The sequence below is a fragment of the Zingiber officinale genome, chromosome 6A, assembly GCF_018446385.1.
Source record: "Zingiber officinale cultivar Zhangliang chromosome 6A, Zo_v1.1, whole genome shotgun sequence".
Lineage (NCBI taxonomy): Eukaryota > Viridiplantae > Streptophyta > Magnoliopsida > Zingiberales > Zingiberaceae > Zingiber > Zingiber officinale.
The window spans coordinates 133,376,928-133,401,069 of record NC_055997.1 but is presented as its reverse complement, the minus strand read 5'-3'; the positions used below and the strand labels follow the sequence as shown (position 1 = coordinate 133,401,069).

Genomic DNA, 24,142 nt, shown 5'->3' with positions numbered 1-24,142 from the left:
TATTCTTCATTCATCATTAACTTTTACTCCTTTTATTCTTCTCTTAATTATCTTCTTACCTCTACCGATTTCGTAGAGCCCTTAACCTTAATTTATCAATCTTTAAATTTATCGAATAAAAATAGTTTTGTTCTATAAGCATTATCACTTTCTTTTGATCATTAAAAGATTATTGAATTATATTTTCCCGTGGACAAATATTGGACTAGTTTATTGCATAAAACAAAAGGGTCGATCCCATTCGACCATCTTTTATTCTATTTTTTATGCCAGAATTATTCTAAAGAAAAAAAAAAGAATAATATATGAAACCAAGTTTCAGGAAAGATAAAGTGCAATTAGGTTACAATATCCAAATCTAATGGTAAATTATATGGAAACTTTGGGATGAATACTTAAAGTTTATTGAGATATTTATTGCCTCTGAGGTGACCACGAAAAACTTAATTAATGTGGTCAAATGGCAATTATGAATCAGTTTTGGACTTTGGAGGAAAGCTTGAACATGTGACCATACATCATCCACCAGTTCACAGACGCTTCCTCGACCGTCCGGTATGTCCAGATATGCTGCTTTGCTTTCTCTTTCTCTCGAGCTTCTAAAATCTCCTGCATGGATAAGTAAAACCATTTTAAACATGAATCTTGAATACACAAGAAACCAGTGTCTACTCTTTTTTTCAGTTATCTGCTCTGAGAACTACATTTGCGAGCTTCTTAACAAACATGGAATTAAAATGATTAAAAAAAAAAAAACAGTCCGGTGTACGAAGCTCCCGTCATGCGGAGTCCTGGAGAAAGATCCATCGTACGCAGCCTTATCATGTTTTTTACAAAAGGTTATTTGCAAGTTTTTCAGTTATCTACCCTGCCATTTCACTTCTTTTCTCAAACTAAGGTACTGATGCATATTTTGCAAAGCTCAAGTAGACAAATTTAAGTCATAGATTAATATATACAAAGATGGTCAGTGAACCTGCACGAATCTACAGGAAAGGTTTTACACGAGCACAGGTAACAACAGTTGAAAGGGCTGATTAAAGGTCACAAAGATGGAGCAATTTTATACCAAAAGCACAGGTAATGCAAATTTGTTCTGTAGCAGGAGATTAGCTAGAAGCCTCATCATATATTAGGTATTGCAGCATATCATTTGACCTATAGGACTTCTTTCAGAAACTAAATCCAATACGAGGTGACCTTCTGACTTTCAATCATCCAAATTCTTGTTCAAGATGAATGCAGGGGGCAGATGAAAATTTCCAAGTGTAGTCATAATTCTAGTCTAGGTTTGCCAAACCTTTATAATAATCCAAAATACTTCAACAAACAAATAATCACCTCCTGTAAAGCTTAAACGAATTTCCTCAAGCCCAAGGTTTTATATCTATCGGACTTGATATCCAACAGTAAGAGTAGACTAGCACCAACAAATTAGTTGTGCCCAACCACAAATAATAATAATAATAATAATAATAATCCCACTAATCTAACTCAAGAACTGACAACGTCAGCAGTTCCCCTTAGCAAATTTTCATGTACATGCCAGCATCATTGTTGGTGCCACCTGTTGATGAAGTGTGCCTTTACCATAGACAGTATGCATGTAGTCCATAGATCACTCGCAATACATACTATCATCTGCTATGGAATAGCAAAGGGCACAATAGTTTCTCCAATGTTCTTTTTTTTTAATGTCGGATTTGACATATTTGGTTTATATATGAAATGCCTAATAATATACATGTAATGATGTAAAGATGCTGTCCAGTCCTAGCACACCACAAAACTTCATAGTATGTACTATTTGGCTCTAGAACTAAATTATAGCAAAAAATGTCATGAGTACATTATCAGTCCGTGATTTCACAATACAATTCTTACTCTTACAAAATCTTTCCACCAACTTGTCCTCAGTATATTAGCTTGTATATACAGTTCTCAACCAATTCCATCATCGACAATGATATTTGAATTTACTTTTTTTAGAAATTATATTATTCAGGCCTGTAGTATTTACATTGTTTGATTGAACATGCCGAAATCCAAACTTTAACATTTGATCTTGATTAATAAGGATAGAAGAACAAGTCAAACCACAGAAGCTCAGATTACTACTATTCATCATTAAAGGTAGAGCACATAAGGTAGGTGATTATCAAAATTTCAAGTTGATGAATGTCTGTTTTGTTGAAACCTCTATTGATTTTAACTAGTATATTCTTACTTTGGAAGCAAACATGATTTCATGCACAAGTATTGGACTCCAAAAAGTGAGCATGTCCAAATTTCATGGTGACTTAAGTTCTGTAAATAATGAAATTTAACACAAGGGTCTCACCAAAAAGAATTAAGACCTTTCCTCAGCTACGCTCAAGCTTACCAGCTTAAGATTGGCGTAGCAGCAATCATGTGTATTGATGAATGCTTTCATCACGTGAGAGAGAAATTGGCTAATGATGGCTCAATCATTATAAAAATATTCAGGTTTACCAATGGAATATTTCGTCGGGATTCCGTCGGTATATTCAATTACCAATGGAATTCCGATGAAAACTGGTTCGTCGAGGTATGATATGTAGGAAACAGTTTTCTCGATGGAATTTTACTTCCGTCGTTAATATTTCCGATGGAAATAGTGTTTCTGTCGGTAATATTGTTTGTCAAACTATCATTTACTGACGGAAACTACTGTTTCCGTGAAATAGTATTTTCCATCGTTAAAAAATTAATACACCGACGGAAACTACTTTTTCCGTCAGTAATTACCAACGAAAACTATGGTTTCCGTCGGGAAATATCGCATCCACATTAACTTTCGGGGTATAGAATACTGATGGAAACAGTTAAAAAAATAAAAAATTATCATTTTGTATTCGAGATCTATCCTGTTTACAATTTACATATCTATATATAACTATCACAAACGATGACATTTCATACATACAATATTACATTTTACAATACATACATACAATAATCACATTTTACACATCCTAACAATTCATACATACATACAAACAAACACAATTGTAGCAATTCATATTTCGCAAACACAAATAAGCTTGTATAAACAAATAGTCTTGTGGATAGAAACAAATAAAAAAGCACAATCTAAACAATACATAAACACAATCTAAACAATACACAGACAATAATAGAAACAAAACACAAACATAATAATAGAAATAAATATCCATATCTAAATCCAAATGTACAGAATCAAATAAATAAATCCATACCATGATAGAAAATACTCCATATAATACTAATAATAAAAAATTATGTAGAAAGTCAAATAAATGTATAATTCAAAATTTTGCATATATGTATAACTAATTTTACATATAATAAAAAAGATACCTAGATAGAAAGAAGAAGATGATGACGATGATTGTGATGAATATGTAAATAGGGACTCCTAAAACAAGTAGTACTATAATATTTAGAAATGAGCATATTAGAATATCAAAACTAAATATATTTTGCATAGTTTATGTATGATAAATAAAAAATTAAATTGTAGTTGAACAAACCTCAAAAAAAGTTAATCACCACGGTCTAATGGGTCTTGAGTCTCCTGTGACAAAAAACCATGTCGTGTCTGGGTGTGAAAAATTAGCCACGACCGCTCACATATGGGCAAAGAGAGCTTCATTATCCTTGTCACGTGTGGCTCCCCTCCAATCCTCCTTGGTTCTCCTATGGTCCTCAGCGACCCTCCTCTACTCCTCAGCGGCCCTCCAATGATCCATAAAAGTCATCCTCTCATCCATTGGCTTCAGTTGAGTGCGTAGTTCTTCATTTTCGGGTCTTAAAGATTGCATCTTAGTAGAAGAAGAGGAACTAGCACAACCCTTAGGAATCCTCAAACGATCAAATGCAACTCTGGCCTGGGAGCCAAGGCTGAAGAGGGTGGAGTTTTTTGTCCTTCAACATCATAATATATATTATTTAGCGCGTCGGTGGATAGAGATTGTGACCCCCCCCCCCTCTGATGATGGCTGAGATACCTGAGCTACTCTATCTGTCATTTGCTCTTGTATGGAAAAATATAATATGATTAATATCCAATTTGATCACAATTATTAAAGTTAATCAAGGTAGAAACAAACAAATGTAATAAAGTTAATAATCTTATGTCTAGAGTCCGGGATCGAGAATCGACAAATGTCCCATCTTTTTTCTTGTGGGTCTTAAGAAAGACCTCCATACATGTGGGTTGTCAAGCAAGATCATGCTCTTGCATATGACGAACCATAAAAGGTCCAATTTGTTCATATAAATAGGTTCTCCATGACAGTACCAATTGTAATAATTTAGCACAAAACCATTTCTATATATATGTATTTTCACGATATCCTCATCACGAAGGCTTTATTTCTACATTTCTAATGATTATACAAACACCGTTACTCGGCACCATTCATACATTCTAGATGACTCTTAGCAAAGTTCACAAACTCTTCAACTTCAGCAATAAAATTATCTCTAATAAATCTATTTTTCTAATCGATTGTACATCGAAGTTTTGTTCATAGACATTGTCACCTAATAAGAATACAATTTAAAACACTATTGAACTTGTACAATTTGCTTTAAGCTTAAATAAAGCAATCAAACATAATATAGTGTGGGTAGTTTCCATTTAACAACATAATAGGTTAAACAGACATAATGTTCACTTTCTATTGAACATTCAACTTAGTAAACCAAAAGAAACCTAGATTGTTTTTTCATATATTAAACTTGCAGTATCCATCAACCTAAATCACAAAAAACCTAGACTTTAGATAGACAAATAACAAACAATACTATCTTTCGGGCTCCAACAAAAAGATAATGAGCTCTAAAATTAACATAAATATAAATATACCAACACTAAAATCACCAAATAATTATATCATGTTATATATTAAAATACTAACTTAACCTACATCAAAATTCAATCATGTAAAATAGCATATATAAACTGTTGATGAAATTATACCTGAAGAAGAGTAGTCTAGCCGAAGAGCAGCAAATGTAGTATACTACAAAAAAAAAATAGCGAAATTTAATCACAAACAAACATAACAAAAGAGTATGCAGCAAACCAAGCTTGTAGCCGCGAGCTTGCGACAGCGCAAGCTCGATTTAGTGGCCTACTGAGCATGCGGTCAGCCGCACTGTCGGGTGGCAACCGGCCAAGCAGCCGACTGCGAGCTAACGGTCGATCATGCTGCCAGCAAGAGACTGGCGGCCAGAAAAACCGCTAGCGGTGTGCTGGCAGGCAGAAAAGTCACCAGTTGCGTGCTAACGCCCGGCAAAGCCGCCAGCCACGTGCTGGCACTCAGGAAGGTTAGAAAAGACTCGAGAACTTACCCGAAGATCATCGGAGAGGAAGAGAAGGATCTGCGGAGACCAGCGCGTGATCAGAGGAGAAGGGTGTGCCCTAATTTTATTTCTACATTACCGACAGAAATATAATTTTCGTCGATGATATAAATTCCGTCAGTAATTTTCGATGAAAATTGTATTCTATCAGTAATCCCAAAAGCGTGGGGCGTACTCTAATTTTAAGGTCGGCATTACCGACAAAAAAATGATTTCCGTTGGTAATCACCGACGGAGATATGATTTCCGTCGAGAATCCCAAAAAATTCTGTCGGTAGCCCTATTTTTTTAGGAAATTAATAAGATTACCAACAGAAGTTATATTCCGTCAAGAATATCGAAAATACAATGATTATTCCATCGGTAAATTTTGTCAATAACCCTGTTAATTTTTGTAGTGAATGAGGGAAATTGCTTGGTGATGAGAGAGGGACTCATGGCCCTTGGACACAAGCATGTAATGCGAGCTTCCCTCTCAGTTGCATTAAGGGGAAACAACACAAAAAAAAATGATTGTAGGAGAAAACTATGGCAACCAATTGATGACTTTTTAAAAGAGAAAGATGGAATTGGAACTCATGTCGTTCAAATGTTGTTAGGATTGATGTGGTCCAGCTAGAGGGAGCAAAACTAAACAACCTACTAAATACAATGTGTGCTTTGTAATCAATATCGAAGTGTAAACATGGTTTAAAATTTCGAGTTATGTCGGAGTTTCAAAATATTTGATTGCTATATATGCTCACTATTGATGTTATATTTAAGTGTTAAGATATTGAGTTCATATTTCAATATTTTCTCATAAGATGTTTGATGCCTATTGAATTTTTGCAATAGCTATAGAAAAATATAAATTTTAAATTATTTTTAATTATTAAAATATATTATTAATTTTTAAAAATATTTAAAAGATATAAAAGTAATTTTTGAAATAATTAATTTTCAAAAAATAAGTAATTCTCAAAATTTAAAACTAAATATAAAATTATTTTATATCAATTTTATTATATATATTGTTTATTTTATATAATAGTATATCTCAGTTTCAATATAACAACATATAATTAAAACTAATTTAATTAAGTAATTTATTTTCCTTTCCTCCCCTCTCGATCTCGATTCCCTTCCACGACGCTAGCAATCGCGATGCATCCGATGATTGCATCCAGCGATCACCTCTCAATCCCCTCTCAAATCCCAGTTACCTTTGAGGCTCCACGCGGCTACCGCTGGCTCGCCGTTGCTCGTTTTCTTCTCCTCATTGTTGTCGATGAGAAGGAAATATATTTCTCCTCCTTTTCATAAGCCCTTGACCATTTCTTCTCCTCGCCGATTCATTTTGTTCACGATCTCTTTTCTTTCCGTGTTGACCACGACTGGCCACTAGGAATCGCACGCAGTATGGTCGGTGGTGGTAGCATATGCATGCCAATACACTTCTGATGTCGGTCCCGTGTCAAAAGAATAAAAACCCTATAATGAGCGACACGATTCGACATCTTAATCTGTGAGTGTAAATATGCATTAAATATAAAAGACAAGTAATCACAATATTAACACATACAATATATCGTGGTTTGGAGACTCCTCTCTTACTCCGCAACCTATCTCTAATGCAGCGCCTCCAAATCCATTAAATCACTCATACTCATTTATATGATGCAATAGAGTAAACCTCAATATTGCGTACAATAAGACCCTAGACCATCACACAACAATAAGCTCAGGTGCAATAGGAAAAGCACCCTCAACTAGATTCTCCCTAGTTGAGTCAATTGACTCTTGATCTAGAATCCGTCCTAGATCAAGTAAACCCCAAACTAGATATCCTCTTTTTGATTACTTGCTCACTTTCTATGGCCTATGTTATTCCAACAAGCTCCTACCATCACTAGAGATTAGTACAACAATACAATCTGATCTAAATGATCTTGGATACACTCTAGAAGCAAACACACTCTTAAAGAGTTTCAAACCTAATGATAAATCATTCCATTTGCTTTTGAAGCCCCTTACTGTTCATTTTGTTAATTGAGTAAAAAAGAAGATGATGATGTGTGTTTTCTTATAAGTGTTCACGTCAAAAGATCCACCAAATGGCTTATAAATGTAATCATTATTTCTAGACATTTTGGTCTACCAACAACTCACTTGAGTCAATTAATATTGATAATTTGACTGTAATAGACTCAAATGTTCAAGTTTACAGATATTTAGTTGACCAAATATTAATATTACTCAACCTACATTTCTTTTTTTCCTTTTTTTTTTTGATAAAAAGGTAAATATATATCATCAAAGTGCACAAACATACAAAAAAAAGATCATGGAGCCCCTTATATCATGTCTAACGAACTGTCAGATCTGGAATGGGAACCGTGATCGCGTACATGTGCTCACTCGTGTTCCATCTCTCACACTCTCTACTATGCATGTTGGTTGTCTGCTCATCTTCAGTATAAGATATCGAAGCTGAGGTATCAATCAGCATCGCCCATGATCTCTATCCATACTGCTCGTGTCTCCTCATCACCACTAGTCACGCTCTGTCCTGTGTCCTCCATCCTGACTCCTCCATCATGGGTGACTCCGCACCTTCTGTACCATGTGTCTGGGAGCCATTAATGTCTCCCCTAATTTCTATCAACCTCCTCCTGTGTCATGGGCCTGGTCACCCGGTGTCGTTTCTGAGTCCCATGATGTCACTTTTAGCAAGTGACTAACTGTCAACGGATTTGATGTATCTTTACTGTGAGTCATTTGCTATGGACTATATAGACCTTTATGGTGGGCCTATGCACCCTCATGAGCTTTTTGGCAAAGCCCTAGCCATAAATGAATTTGATGTTATTCTTAGCATGAGTCGTTTGTTGCGGACTAGATAGACCTTTATGGTGGGTCAATTCACCCTCTTGGGCTTTTTGGCTAAGCCTCAGCCATCAACGGATTTGATGTATCTTTACCGCTAGCCGTTTGCTGTGAACTAGATAAATCATTCTAAGGTGGATCTATTCACCTGTACATCTCCATCACCTCATGAAGTCTCTCCCACATGCAGTCGTCATGCTCTACTACATGGCTCCCTCTGTTACGGTCTCCCCTCACATACATCACTCTCTCTCATCTCCCACATATTGTCCTCATGCCCTACTACATGACTACATCCGTTGTAGTCTCCTCTCAATGCCCGTCACTCCTCACTACACTCTCTCTCTATGACGTCCTCTGGAAAGTTCCATCCATGGCGTTAGAGTACTCCTCCAGATGTCCTGCATCCCATCCTACTCCAGTAGGTTGTCTATATATCTCCTCCAACCAGTTTCATGCTACAGGGTGTAGTGCATCTGAAAGAAGAGGTATCTTTCGCCATGGTAATGTAGTGAGGAAGCTGATGCATGTACCCCTCCATGTGTAGCCTCATGTTGCTATCCACTCCAGATCATGTTATCCACTCCAAATTAGGTACTCTAAGATGACTAGGGCTATACTTTGCTTGATAAGGCATTAGCTAAAGTAATGCCCTTTTGTATCTGTCGCAGGAATGTACGTATGCCCGACAGACCCTGATGCATTGAATCAAAGATGGGCAGGGGGTGTAGACCTCTCCTCAAAATGCAGATGTAGGATGACTACTATCTACTTCATAGCGGGTTTGTTAGTGCCCTATCTAAATGGGTGGTGAGTATGACCTCACAATGCATGCTCACGCTAAGTGTTCCACAATCCCTACACTCAAGTGGTAACAAAATGCATGCCCTCACTGTGCTAATCTGTATGTATGCTATCTTGCATGTCCCCAAGTGGGGTCTATCTATGCATATACGAAGGAATGTATGGAGTAGGCTAGTAAGCAATATTACTAAAGCCTAAGTACTTGATCCGAGAGTGTGTCACGCATCCTGAAGACGTATATCTGTATCTTTCTAAGAACCAGTTCACCATCAAACCTCCTTCCTTCAAATATGTTGTGGTTCCTTGTCATCCAAACATAATGTACCATCGCCGACATAGCAAGGTGGCAAGCTCTGGTCAAGGTGGAGGTCCCCCAATACTGCTCTCTAAAATTCCGCAACATGCACCGGTATGTGGCCATCTGGAGTTGCATCTGCAGCCAGACTTCGATCCGTCTCCATAGCTGCCAGATCGGCTCACATTTAAAGAAGACATAATCCAGCGTCTCCTCATCATGCCGACAGAAAGTGCACAGCCTATCCTCCATGTAAGCCCGTCCAGATCACACTAGTAGCCTCCCATGCGTTGGTACAGCAGGACCGGCAAGAGGGGGGGTGAATTACCTACAAAAAAAATAAACCCCTTTCTCGATCCTTTGATTATTAGCACAATAACAATAATAAAAGAAATAACAACTTAAAAAGAGTAGGTAAAAGGCCAGAGTTTTACTTGGTTACAACATAGGTGGTTGTTAATCCAAGACGTTGAAAAACTCACTAAAAGATCTCCTTTGTTGAAGGCGGAGAAGCCTTTTAAGTTGTTTAATATTTCCTAGGTCCAGGGGTCTTTTTATAGCCCCTGAAAAATCTTATCCGAGGCTGGAAAGTGTCTCCAACAAAGTGGAAGACACCTCCAACGAGGCAAGCGAAGATAAGGTTTTATCATCGCTAACAATTAATTTTACCCCGTCTAAGACTCCTTTAAAGGGTTGAAGGTGCCTTCCGTGGGTGGTTGAAGGTGTGTTCCATGGGTGGTGATATGCGTAGATCTTATGATCATTTATACATGTTCAGACGCACATCTACTTGAATTTCATTGGCATAATCTATGTTTATTGCACCCTATTTCTTTATAATGTCATACTTCCATTATATTTTGTTCGGAGATCTTCTCTTTGCTTGTTTTGATTGACAGGACGTGACTTGGAGTAAAAACGGAGCTTAAATGAAGTCTAGAGCTTCCAGAATGTCACGAGCATGCGAAAACTAAGTTCTTGCAGGTTCTGGCCGTGCGGAGACCACACGGCCATGTGAAGGTCGTGTGGGGGGCGTGTTGAGGCCGTGTGAATGTCACACGGCCGTGTGAAGGCCGTGTAGAATTTTCAACACTGCGGACCAAAAGTAAAATGGCCATAACTTTGTGCTCAGTTGGAGTTTTGGGCTATTCTTTATACCAATTTGTAGATAACTTCAAGATCTACAACTTTGATGAAGACTTCAACCAGAGAAAACCCCATCTTGATGGTGTAAAATGTAGGTGCAGCGGAGGCCGACAAGAGGGGGGTGAATTGCTGAAAACAAAAATAAACTATACCCTCCTCGAATTTCAACTCAGAAAAGCAATAGTAAAATTAAAACAAGCAAGGAAATAGAAATTAAGTAGTAGACAGGATTTAACCTGGTTACAACCAAGGAGGTTGTTAATCCAGGGCAGTAGAAAAAGCTCAGTAGAAAAATCTCCTTTGCTGAAGGCGAAGAAGCCTTTTACACTTTGGAAGCTTAGAACTATTGCTAGAAAAGAGTACACAGTTGATTGCTTGAGTTGTTGTTTCTTTCCTAGCTCCAGGGGCCTTTATATAGGTCCTGGAAATCTTATCCCGAGAGTCCAAGGCGCCTCCAACTGGGTTCAAGGCGCCTCCAGCTCGGTCAGCGGGTAAAACTTTATCCGCTGCGCAAACGGTCAACTTTGACTGTTGAAGGCGCCTTAAACAAGCCTTGAAGGCGCCTTCAGTCTTGAAGGCGCCTTGAGCTGGATTTTCCAGGACAACTCCTTTTTCCAGCTCCTTTGCGTGGGCTTCCGATGCTCTGATCTTTTGGGTGATTTCGGCCAACCGGAATAGGGCTCACCCGGCTTAACGTCCCTCGAACACCGCGCACGCTCTTCACGCCCACCGGAGTACTCTTCCGCAGCTCTCTCGTCCTTCGGGCGCACCGAACCCGTCGGCTCCCTTCCCGTGTCGTCCTTCTCGCTAGCTGCGTCTTCCGCTCGACTTCCTGTGCTTCTAAGCTCCTGCACACTCAGACACAGGGATCAAACACAAAGCAGGACCTAACCAACTTGGCTGATCACATCAAAACTACCACGAGGTCCAACAATCTCCCCCTTTTTGATGTGCATCAACCCAAGTTCAAGTTAGGGAAAAAAATAGATATAAAAAATCATTTTTAAAGAAAAATTACTAAACTAACCAGTTAAGCATAACTTTTGCAATAAATAAAATTGCAACACAATTTCAAAAAAATAGGTAAAAATTTTAATTTTCCTAACTCCCCCTAAACTTGTATCCCCCCTAAACTTGTATCTGTCTCTCCCCCTTTGATCACAGCAAAAATGGGATACTAATAAGAGAATACTAATCAAATTATTTAGAAATGAATTTTTAGAAAAAAATTTCTAAGTTAAATTGAATTTTTAGAAAAATTTTCTAAGAATAAGTAAATTTTTAGAATTTAAAAAAAAATTCTAAGTTAAACTTAATTTTTGAATGTTCCCAAAAAAAAATTCTAAGTTAAATGAAGTTTTCTAGAATTTTTCCAAGAAAAAAAAATTTTCTAACAAAAAAAATTTAAGTTAGAATTTTCAAGAAAAATTTCTAAGTAAAAGAAATTTTTTGTTTATTTTAAAAAATGTTTGATAAACTTTCAAAGCATTATTTAATTCTTGTTTAATGCTTTTTCAGAAAGTTAATTAAATATTTTCTTTCAATATTTTAGCTTCCAGGTCATAGCGAGGCACTAGGCCTTCTTGGTTATTGGAGCAACAACCACTTCCTTAGACAAAGCTTCTATAAAGAATTTTAATGTTTAATTTTCTCACTGTAAGCTTTTAATTAAAAGAGAAATTTAAACCAGCAAAGATTTTTGAACCCAATAAAGGTTCCTTCCTACAGGATTAGTCAAAAACTTCGAGGGTATATAATTCTTAGGAATTTTCCTAAGTTGACCTTGATGCTTCCTTATATACCAGTTTAATTTTCCATAAATTTTAAGTTTTGATTTTAGAAAAACATTTATCTTTAAGCATGCATCAGATTTCAATTTTTCAATTTTCAATTTTAAATTTTCATTTTCTGATTTCAATTTTTCATTTTCTTTTTCTAATTTATCTAATTCTTTAGAAAGAGCTTTAATAAATTTAAAAGATTGAGTCGGGGTTAGATTGCGTACCTTACTTACCTGATCTGGTGATGCTCCCCTTTCACTGCTGCTTTCTTCTTCTGATGTTCCTCCCCCTTCATCGATGCTCATCTCTGTGCTTGAGTCTTCTTCCGGCTGATGGTTCGCCATTAGCGCTAACCCCGAGAATTCTTCGATGTCTGACTCAGAGGATGACGAATCTGACCAAGTAGCCTTCAGGTTCTTGTACTTGAAGGGTTCTGGTTTCTTGTATATTAACTTTTCCCTTTCTTTCTCCTTTCTCTTTAGCTTTGGGCAGTCATCCTTGATGTGCCCCTCTTCGTTGCAGTTGTAGCAACGAACCGTCCTCTTCTTTCGATGATGCCTCTGCGATTTAAATTTATTAGTACTGAAAAATTTATTGAAGCGTCTTACCAGTAGTGCCGCTTCGGATTCGTCGACTGGGGCTTCGGAGTCAGAACCGTTTACTTTTGCCTTTAGGGCAATGTTCTGACTGACTTTCTCTACTCCAGTGGGCTCTGCAACTCGAGATTCGTGAAGTTCAAACGTCGAAAACAATTGTTCTAAAGAACTTACCTTGAGATCCTTAGAGATGTAGTACGCATCTACTAAGGAAGCCCAATCGGGAGTTCTCGAGAAGGCGTTGAACGCGTACCGGATAGAGTCCCGGTTCATTACCTCTTCTCCAAGATTGGTTAGTTACGTGATCAGCTCTTTGATCCTTGCTTGGAGCTGCGCTACCTTCTCGCCTTGGTTCATCCGGAGGTTTGTCAACTGGTTCCGGAGGATGTCGCGCCTCGCTAGCTTCGCTTCAGAGGTACCTTCGTGAAGCTCCAGGAATTTTTCCCAGAGATCTTTTGCGGAGTCGTAGCTTCCGATCCGATTTACCTCCTGAGGCGGCAGAACGCTGAGTAGGTGGAACTCAGCCTTTCCGTTGGCGACGAAATCTGCTCCTTTTTCGTCCAAGTATTTTCCTCCTTATCTTTCGGAACTGCATAGTCATATTTCATTATTAAAAGAATGTCAAATTCGATTTTAAAAATTACCTCCATTTTGCGCTTCCATGTGGCGAGGCGAAGTCTCCGTCGAACTTCGGGGGATGGATGTTCGCTCCGGCCATCGTCTTGATCGTAGTGCTTCAATTGGCGGTTAGTCCTTATGAGGCGATCAGGCTCTGATACCAATTGTAGGTGCAGCGGAGGCCGGCAAGAGGGGGGTGAATTGCTGAAAACAAAAATAAACTATACCCTCCTCGGATTTCAACTCAAAAAAGCAATAGTAAAATTAAAACAAGCAAGGAAATAGAAATTAAGTAGTAGATAGGATTAACCTGGTTACAACCAAGGAGGTTGTTAATCCAGGGCAGTAGAAAAAGCTCAGTAGAAAAATCTCCTTTGCTGAAGGCAGAGAAGCCTTTTACACTTTGGAAGCTTAGAACTATTGCTAGAAAAGAGTACACAGTTGATTGCTTGAGTTGTTGTTTCTTTCCTAGCTCCAGGGGCCTTTATATAGGTCCTGGAAATCTTATCCCGAGAGTCCAAGGCGCCTCCAACTGGGTTCAAGGCGCCTCCAGCTCGGTCAGCGGATAAAACTTTATCCGCTGCGCAAACGGTCAACTTTGACTGTTGAAGGCGCTTTGAACAAGCCTTGAAGGCGCCTTCAAGACTGTTGAAGGCGCCTTGAGCTGGATTTTCCAGCACAGCTCCTTTTTCCAACTCCTTTGCGTGGGCTTCCGATGCTCCGATCTTTTGGGTGATTTCGACTAACCGGAATAGAGCTCACCCGAACTCAATTCTCGGCCTTCTCCTCGAGCAGCCTTCCGTCCCGGCTTAACGTCCCTCGAACGCCGCGCACGCTCTTCATGCCCACCGGAGTACTCTTCCGCAGCTCTCTCGTCCTTCGGACGCACCGAGCCCGTCGGCTCCCTTCTCGTGTCGTCCTTCTCGCTAGCTGCGTCTTCCGCTCGACTTCCTGTGCTCCTAAACTCCTGCACACTCAGACCTAGGGATCAAACACAAAGCAGGACCTAACCAACTTGGTTGATCACATCAAAACTACCACGAGGTTCAACATAAAAGACGTTGCAATGGAATATAGTCATTCAGAGTCAAGACAAGGGGTGTGTGAGCTCCATACGGCCATGTAACCTTGCCAGAGCAGAAGGAAGGCACGGTCGTGCCAATTCGCACGACTGTGCTAAGTAACCAGAGCAGAAGGAAGATACGGCCGTGCCAATTCGCACGGTCGTGCGATGTATCCAGAGCAAAAGGAAGGCACAGTCGTGCCAATTCGCACAGTCGTGCGGTGTAACCAGAGTAGAAGAGAGACACGACCGTGCACATCTCGCACGGTCGTGCCACTCAACCCGAAGGGAGAAGGCAGTTGGTCGTGCGGATCTCGCACGGCCGTGGCACGGGTCGTGCGGCACCCGCGCCCTAGCTTATAAAAGGGTCAAGAACCCTATTCTTGGGGGCATCTTTGGTTCAGGACTTCATTCCTTTCCTTGGGAAAGGGTTCTCCCCTTCGGGGGAAACCCTAGAGCTTCATTTGCCGCCATCCCTTGAAGTTCCGTCTATCTCCAGAGCAAGGAGGCATCCCCAAGATATCAGAAACCTCGGCAAGCATCTCTTCTTCCCCTTCTTCTCACATCAAGGGTTGTAAGTATACTTTACTTTATGTTTTGGGGTTGTTCATCCCTCACAATGGAGTAGACATCCTCTTCTAGGATTAGGAAGTAATTGTAATGTGATGGAGATGTAGAACTATGTAGATTCGCCATATTTCTATTCAATGATTTGTTAATGCCTTGTTCATGCATGCTTTGTTGATTGATGTGGAGGATTGTTAATGATGCAAAGGGGATGCCCTAGAACGTATAGACCAAGGTGCCCTAATGACAGGGGTAACCCTTTCCGGACGTCTAGAACTTTCCCTTAAAAGGAGAAACAATCCCTTAGGAATTGCTGCTCTCGTAGAAAGAGTGCTCTAGATCGTACACCCGAGGGGCCCAAGTGACAAGGGTAGCCCGTTCACGGACGTCTAGGACATTCTCTTGAAAGGAGAGGCAATTCCTCCATAACGAAGTAGGAAACCGTACCAAATCATCTACCTTTCTCCTTATTATTATTTATTAGACATGTATTCCTGTGATCTACCGAGGCGCCCTCGTGACATGGGTTAACCGTTATGGGATTTCATAGGAATCGTCTCTATTCGATACTTAGGGATATTGACTAATTTAACTTCCTGCAAGAGCATGGACATAAAGGGTAGAAACTAAGTAATCTATGTAATATCTCCTAGTATTATAATGAAACCGAAATCCTAAAATTCATCTCCCAAAGCTCATTCCCTCCAAGATCAATTCCCTCTCTCTTCTCTCTTCGTCTCAACCTTCTTTCCCTCTCTTTAATCACACTCGTTAGTTCGTAAGCGTCAAAACCAACTTTCGATCGTCTAGATAACTTACTTTGTGATATCTCTAGTGTCTAATCAACAGTCCCTGTGGTTCGACAATCTTATATATTACTGACGACGAATCCATGCACTTGCGGAGACGTAACAGGTGGTTGAAGGTGTCTTCAACCCTGTTGAAGGCACCTTCCCACAGAAAGGCGCGGAGGTGCCTCTAACCAAATTGAAGGTGTTGGTGCAATATCCCCTAGGTCAAGGTTGACCAGGTTGACTAAGCTTCAGTTGGCTCAAGCTTGAGTCTTAATATTTGAGTTTAGCAGATGCAATTGTCTGATTGGGGAGATTGTTGGTGCAATTCTCCACAGGTCAAGGTTTGACCAGTTTGATGTGAAGAACAGTCAAGTAGGTCAAGGTTGACCGGATATTTGACTGGGAAAGTCCTAACTGGAGGTTAGGCAAAGGCAAGTCCAACAAGAAGGTTGGTAGGAGAAAAATCCAAGTGAGTTAGTATTGACCCGACACTTAGTGGTGAAAGTCCCGGCGAATGAAGCCGAGAAAATCCTGGTAAGTGAAGTCAGGTGAAAATCCTAGTGAGTGAAGCTAGGTGAAAGTCCTGGTGAGTGAAGCTAGGCAGATGGAAAGTCCTACTGAGTGAAGCCAAGCAGATAGAAAGTCCTGGTGAGCGAAGCCAAGTAGAGTGAAAGTCCTGGTGAGTGAAGTCAGGCAGATGGAAAATCCTAGTGAGTGAAGTCAGGCAAATGGAAAGTCCTGATGGGTAAAACCAAGTACGTGGAAATTCAGGTGGGTCAAGGTTGACCAGACACCTGGTGTTAGGAAAGCCCAAGTCAAAGGAGTGATCGAATACTTGGCACAAGAAAATCCAAAATGGTCAAGGGTGATCGGACATCTAGTAGAAGAAAGTCCAAGTGGATCATGGAGGACCGGACACTTGGCATGAGACGGTAAGTCCAAGTGGGTCAAGGTTGACCGGACACTTGGCACGAGGAGAAAAGTCCTAGTGGGTCAAAGAATTGACCAGACACTTGGTGAAGAAATCCCAGCAAGTCAAGATTGACCGGATGCTAGGCATAAGAAGTTCCAACAGGTCACGGTTGACCGGATGTTAGGTTTGGGAACCGGCACGAGACGGTGAGTCCAAGTGGGTCAAGGTTGATCGAACACTTGGCACAAGAAGAAAAGTCCAAGTGGGTCAAAGGATTGACCGGACACTTGGTGAAGAAATCCCAGCAGGTTAAGGTTGACCAGATGCTAGGCATAAGAAGTTCCAATAAGTCACGGTTAACCGGATGTTGGGTTTAGGAATCTTGGACTTGAGTTAAGGAAGTCAAAGGGATGTCAATCGATCAACCGATCGATTGAACCGTAGTCCAATTGATCAGCCGATAGATTAAAGGTGTGCTACGAGTGAAGGCTGGCCCAATCGATCGCTGGATCTATTGGAAAGTAATGTCGCGAGCACAGAAGGGTCCCCAATCGATCAATCGATCGATTAGGCACCGCATATCAATCAGTCAATCGATTGGGGGCTGGAAATCTCGCGCGACGCAAGGAACGTTGAATCGATCGGCCGATCGATTCATGCCTTTTCCAGCAGAGCGCCGAGGCGCTTTGAATCGATCGACTGATCGATTCAAGCCTCCCCAATCGATTGGGATATGACCGTTGTGAAGGAAACGTCGAGTTTAAAGCCATGACGGGCCTTCTTCGTTCGCAACTCTCCACCTCCTCTTCTCACGATTCTCCCAGGTGATCTTGCCAGTTCTTGAAGTTTCTTGGAGCAAAGTGTTGCTGCACTTCCAAGGTCAAGAGGTGTTCCACACAAGAAGGAGAAGCAAGCTAGGGTTTCCTCATTGTAAATCTTGTAAGATTTGATATTGTATTAGCTTGTATTTCTTTCTTTTTGAATTGTCTGCGTGAGAACTTATACGAGGCTTCTCCGCCTTTGGTAGTTACCGAGGAGTGTTTTTATAGTGGATGAGTGAGTGAGGGTCGGATCCTTGGATTAGTCACCTCTTCTTGAGGTGAATACCAAATAAATCCATATTATTAGCATTGGAGCTTATTTCAAGAGTATTCTGCTGCAAAAGATCAACAACGACGAAGCGAGCGAGCTATTCCCCCCCCCCCCCCCCCTCCTCTAGCATAGAGCGCCTCTAGCAACTCCGCAGCTCCCCGTTGGCTCTTCTAGTGCTCTGATCTCCTGGGTGATTTCGTCCATCCGGAATTGGGCTCAACGGGACCCGTCTTCCGGCCTTCTCCTCGAGCAGGCTTCCTCCTCGGCTTCTCATCCCTCGAATGTCACGCACGTCCTTCTCATCCACCGGTGTACTCTTCCACAACACCTCGTCCCTCGGATGCACCTAGCCCGTCGACTCTATATAAGAAAGGTTTATATATCAGATAAAGGTTTATCCCAATTTTTAAGGATAACAACACTATTAGCTTAGCTCGATAAAAAGCTTGAGTTTGATTTAAACTTGATAAATTTTTTAATAAGTAAGCTTGAATAGGCTCCATATAAATAAATAAACAAGCTTGAACATAACTAAGCTCAACTTAGCTTGTTTACACCCTATTTAGATAGCACTTAACCTGAAATTAAGAGATCTTACTTTTGCCTGAAATTAAGAGATCTTACTTTTGCAAATGCGTATTAAAGTAAATCAAACAAATTAATGAAAATAAAGGACATAAAAACATAAGTACTAACACAAGCATGATTCAAAACCCTCAATTTCTACTTCACGACCTATGGTGAGTCACTCCCAAATCCTACTAGCTTTCTCCTTTATGAAGATGGAGAAACCTTATACAAAAGTCTTATAAGAATAAGAATAAAGAATACAAGTAAAGCAAGTAAGATAATTATAATGCTATATACTATAAAATCGAACAAGAAAGCACAAGAATGTTAGAGTTTAGCTAGGCTTAATAAGGTCCACTAATTATAGCCTCTAAGTTATCTTCAAATAAGTTGCACTTTTTTTTTTATAGTAGGCTAGTTGATTCAACCATTTCTAATCAACTATTTTCACGATTATTTCAAACTTCTACCTGGCAATTGATCTCTTAGTCGAGTCACCTATACTTTAGTCAAGTGCTATATAAAGCAACAGCTCCTTAAGTTGAATCACTTTAATTCTAATCGTCTAAGCCGCATTATCACATGAAACGTGAACATTATGATGGTTGTAGTCTGCCTTATCAACAGTCTTGTCTCTGACTTCTACTAAGGTATCATTCAATTGCAGTGAACTCATTCAGTCAATCGAGTGCTTAACTGACTCAATTTGGTCAGTTGACTGCCAGTTTATTCTACTCTGAGCATAAATATTTTATTTACTAGTAGACCATCTTAAGTCGACTTTCTAATCACCTAAGATCAACCTCTAATAGATTGGATCGACAACTATGACTCAAACTATTGGTCTAGTCATAGCCTAAGAAAAATACTACTTGAAATCCCAAATACAAGTCACTCAACTCTCACAACTCGCTTATAAATTTACCTATAGCTTTACTTTGCCTACAAGGCCATCTCCAGTCATGTCCTCAATCCCTTATATGCACCAAGTTCTCAGCTCATTCCACGTGTCATCCTTCACTTGTTCAACTACATAGTTCATCTTTTCTGGCTCCCATCAAAGCTGTTTCAACTTCACTTTCCCTAAGTGGTTATCTCCCATTGGATCTTCAATTCCTCAGATGCACTAATCCCTCAACTCGATCCTCATGTAATCCTTCACTCTTTTACTTACATAGTTCATCTCTTGTGACCAAAGTTGCCACCTTGATGTTCCTCGTCCTGTGATAATGTATTGTAATTCTTCTCTGTAATGGATCTTTGTGTCATAAATCCAACATTAACTTGGCGACACCAAGTCAAGTTCAATGATTTCACCAACACCACTAATGTTTCTCGTCCTTCAACCCCTCAAATGTCTCATACATCTTTCTCCCATCTCTAGCGGACCTTGAAGCAATTGAGCAACACCAACTTGGCCTCATTGAGTCATGAACCATAACTCAATCTCGTCAACTCATAAGCTTCACAAGTTTCATGAGTGCATCTAGCCAAGTCTCTGCATAACTTAATCTTATATAGATATTAGAATCACATGCAAACATAAGTCATTTGCCTAACACATCAAAACATCTTAGTCGAGCACAACCACTTAGGACATGATTGCACTAAACATTGGGAGCCTTGGCACAACGGTAAAATTATTATCATGTGACCTTGTGGTCACAGGTTTGAGTCGCGAAAACAGTCTTTTGCAATGCATGATAAGGTTGTATATAATAGACCCAATATGATTCAACCCTTCCTCGGGACCCTACATTGGCAGAAGCTTCGTGCTAGATTGCCTTTTTGATCAACCATCCAAAAGCACAAAGTCAACCCCAAATCTCAAGACAACCTTCCAAACATTCTCTATATTCTATAATAAAGCTCCTGAAATAACAAATTCTAGCTATAAGTTACATTTATCATTACAATCAATCTACTTGAAGTCAAAAATCTCATAATGAGAGAGAACAATGAGTGGAATCCCTTATATTGATAATAATTCGATCTCATTGAGACTATTGAAACAAGAAAAGCATAAACAAATAAAAAAAATACTTTGAATTAGGTTATTTAGCTCACACCTCATTTTTCTAAAGTATAGTCTTTTATATATAGTGGCATCATGATATTAATACTTGCAAAAGAAAGTATTTCTGATTGTCAAAATCAAGTTGACTAAAGCAATTGCTTGAGAACCTTAATCGTTACACAGAACTTCAAGATTTTACATGGATTAATTCAATCAATTTTCTTGAAGAATTTGCATCTTTGGAAATCAAGTTGACTAGGCACATTGTTTGCCCCAATTGTTAAGTGCAGCATATGGATTCATCATAACATTGAATTTGAAAATTGATTGATTCAAATAGTTTTCCTTGGAAAAGAGTACATCTGTGGATGGAACAACAGTTGTCTGATCCAACTTGAAATAAGTGTTAATCTCTTTCATAAAAACAATGTTGATCTATTTGATGAATAAATTGTTTAACCTTTTCATCTGCAACATGCTGGCTCCCATAACAAATTACTTATGTGTCATGCACATGGTTTCTGTCCAAGTGTTTTACAATTACAAATTCAAAAATATTTAAGAATAAGCAGTAAAATCATCCTTACTAGTTACTATGATATGACAAGCTTTGTCACATAATTTTTAGTTCATTCTGTAAAGTAAATGGTATTTACTTTGACTATTTACAGTAGTTAAAATTTCATGCATACTAAAGAACTCTAAAAATGATCTATCCTTGGAATAAAATTTCAATATAACTACTGAACTAAGCATAAGAAACTATCAGGAGTCAGAAGTATGATTGATTTCAATTGTATTTAGGAATAGCGAACCTGCACTTCGGATAACCTTTTTGTCTTCAGGCTAAAACAATCCAAAAGTGCATTCCATTTGCTAAAGCAAGTATCAAAGTCGCCATATCTGTAATATTGTTGCATCTGGTGATATGGAGCTGCAGTGCAAACAATGAAATCTTTGATTAGACCATCAGTTTAAACTGGCATATAATTAAATAAATCCAGACCTAGGTGAAATCGCATACTCTTAAGACGAGAGACAGTGTGGGATTAAAATAAAGAAAAAGAAATTTCTATCTGAATGCATACAAGATATAGTAGACTTGAATAAAGTTAAGAGAATTATGGCATACATACAAATTCCATTTACAGTTTCAGCTGGAATATAATGGTTTCAAACAAAAGCATAAATGTAAACTCAATCCATGAAATTTAATTTATAGAATATCACAATTGATCATCATTATCATCACGCCTTGTTTGTGTTGACTATTTGAGGTCAGCTCATAATCATATCCCTCCATTTAACTATATATGCATGACAATATGCCTAGAATACTATTAATTAAATTATTCTTTTATTACATTGACTAATTTACTCATTGAACTCGCTCTCTACCCTTTACCCCTTTCTCTCTAATATTCAACTCTAATAGAGAATTAGAAAATGCATAGTTTATGTCATGAAAGATCCATGTCACATACCTCAATTAACTAGGACTTAGCATTGTCGTTGTGATACTAAAATAAAATTTACACACGAAAAAAAAAATAGCTTAGCAAACACCCACTTTCAGCCAAATAACACAATTCATGATTGTATATAAACCCATCTTACAAATTCATCATCCTTTTTAACAAGCATTTTGCACATATTTTAACACAAACATGTGGCAAAAGGCGATTCGCTCGCCCCCCGCGCCCCCGCCAACCCGTCCCTAGGCCAACACGGAGGAGGTAAATCACGGGTGGCTACTAGCCATTAGTGCAAATGGCCAAGACATGAGGGAGGTTATGCTCGGTCAGCCCGAGTTTCGACCCCAAGACCTCATATTTTAACACAAACATGATAAATACTATTGTTGCATTTAAACAATCAAGATTGTTGATATCTACATCAACTTGTTACAAAATGGCTTCCAATCTATTTTGTGATATATCTATGTTATACTCGTAAAATAGTAGGATTCTAATTCAATTTTATTATATGTTTTAATTCTACTATAAAGCAATAGCTAGGTGACATCAATGAATCAATTGTTGTAAAAGTTTATGATGAACAATGGGTCATAATATGGTATGGCCCCCGTCGGACAATTACATAGGAAGACACAAGAAGAGAAGTTATCTTATATCAGCATGTCATTGTCCGGGAGATAGAAGACAAATTATTCACAAAAAGAATCTAAGCTTAGGAAGATACAAGAAGAGAAGTTATCTTATATCAACATGTCATTTGTCCGGAAGATAGAAGACAAACTATTCACAAAAAGTATCTAAGCTTAGGCATCAATCAACCAATACCATTGCAACCTCACCAAGTTCGATGGACAATAATCTAGATAATCCCAAGGGCATCATGCAGGCTAGCTTGTCCAAGAGCTTGGAGAATATCGTTCACCACATGATTCAGCGGATTCACACAGAAATTAATGCAAATAATTGGAAGGCACTAGAAATCATCCATTATGGTAGTGTGCCAAATACAACAATGTACTAGAACGATCACGTTTTCTGAAGAGGAATTATTAAGGAAATTTCAAAAGCTATGGTCACACCTTGAGCTCTGCCTTTACAATATTTGACATGAGTCTACAGCGACCAACGAGAAGCATCTATGCGTTGGAGAGAGAAAAAAAAAGGATTTTGGGAAGAGAGAAAAAGAGCAAGGAGATTACAGTAGCAAAACCACAGAGCATCAAAGCATTTGGTGCAGGACAATTGCCGCGCCTGCTGCGAACCATTGGTAGTTGAAGTGGGAGAAGTAGAAGTGGCCGCCTGTTTCTCCTCTTTGGGATTCATATCGGTGGTGACCTGGGAGGGGTAGAAAGGAATAAGGAAGGAAGGTCGGATGGAGAATCTCCTTATTCGCAAATTAAGATGAGGTCATTTTTTAAAAAATAAAAATAAAAAATTGATATAAACATTTATAGTGATTTAAATCGATTATTAATATTATTATTCTCATAAAAATTAAAGTTTCACCTATTTTACAGGTAACATGGCACCCATCTACTGGAATGCCCAATTGCAAAACTTCCTACCTGGAATCCTTGCCTAAACAAAACTCAAGCCTGATTAAAAATAAAACCCAAGACCAAATCGAATAAATCCTTAAACCAATTAAATTAAAACCCTAACCATTTCTGTCCTTTTCAATTTCCTTTGTTCTTGTTTATGCTGAAAAAAAATATCGAAAAATCGTACCGAAAAAATATCGTATATATTGAAATTTTTGGTATACTGAAAAATTCGGTACAGTATCATGCCGTACCAAATTTGTCGGTAACGATAACGATAACGATTTCAAATATTTCGGTATACCGAAATATCGAGTAACTATAGATTAAATGATTAATCTAGATTCCCCTAAAGCCTAAACCAAACCCTAAACGGCCCCAAACCATGTTCTCTCCTTGCGCAGCCGACGCACACGTCGCGACTCGCGATTCTCTCCTTCCGCAACCGACGCTCACGTTGCGATTCTTCTCCTTGGCTCCTTGCGCAGCCGATGCTCACGTCACGTCACCATTCTTCTCCTTCCACAGTCGACCACCGCACGTAGTCGCCGGAGAAGATGCACAGCAACTTAGAAACTTTTTCTCCAGCCCAAATATTTTTTCCCTTCATTGAATCTGAAGAA

The 24,142-nt window shown here is 39.0% G+C and overlaps 1 protein-coding gene across 1 annotated transcript; it reads right to left on the bottom strand.

The window, feature by feature from the left end:
* Positions 1-299: 299 nt before the first annotated feature.
* LOC121998216 (uncharacterized protein C227.17c-like) lies at positions 300-23,363 on the bottom strand. Its single transcript, XM_042553012.1, has 3 exons — positions 23,178-23,363; positions 21,316-21,434; positions 300-609 (listed from the first exon to the last, which is right to left on the bottom strand). Exons 1-3 carry the CDS (start codon positions 23,299-23,301, stop codon positions 475-477), a joined length of 378 nt encoding a protein of 125 aa, XP_042408946.1. The 5' UTR covers positions 23,302-23,363; the 3' UTR covers positions 300-474.
* Positions 23,364-24,142: the final 779 nt, after the last annotated feature.

Excerpts from the sequence above, each read along its gene's own strand:
- LOC121998216 (XM_042553012.1), bottom strand. The coding sequence starts at position 23,301 with ATGAATCCCAAAGAGGAGAAACAGGCGGCCACTTCTACTTCTCCCACT. Across the intron at positions 21,435-23,177 it reads TGCTCTGTGGTTTTGCTACT|CTCCATATCACCAGATGCAA; the intron begins GTAATCTCCTTG and ends TTTGCACTGCAG. Across the intron at positions 610-21,315 it reads AAAGGTTATCCGAAGTGCAG|GAGATTTTAGAAGCTCGAGA; the intron begins GTTCGCTATTCC and ends TTATCCATGCAG.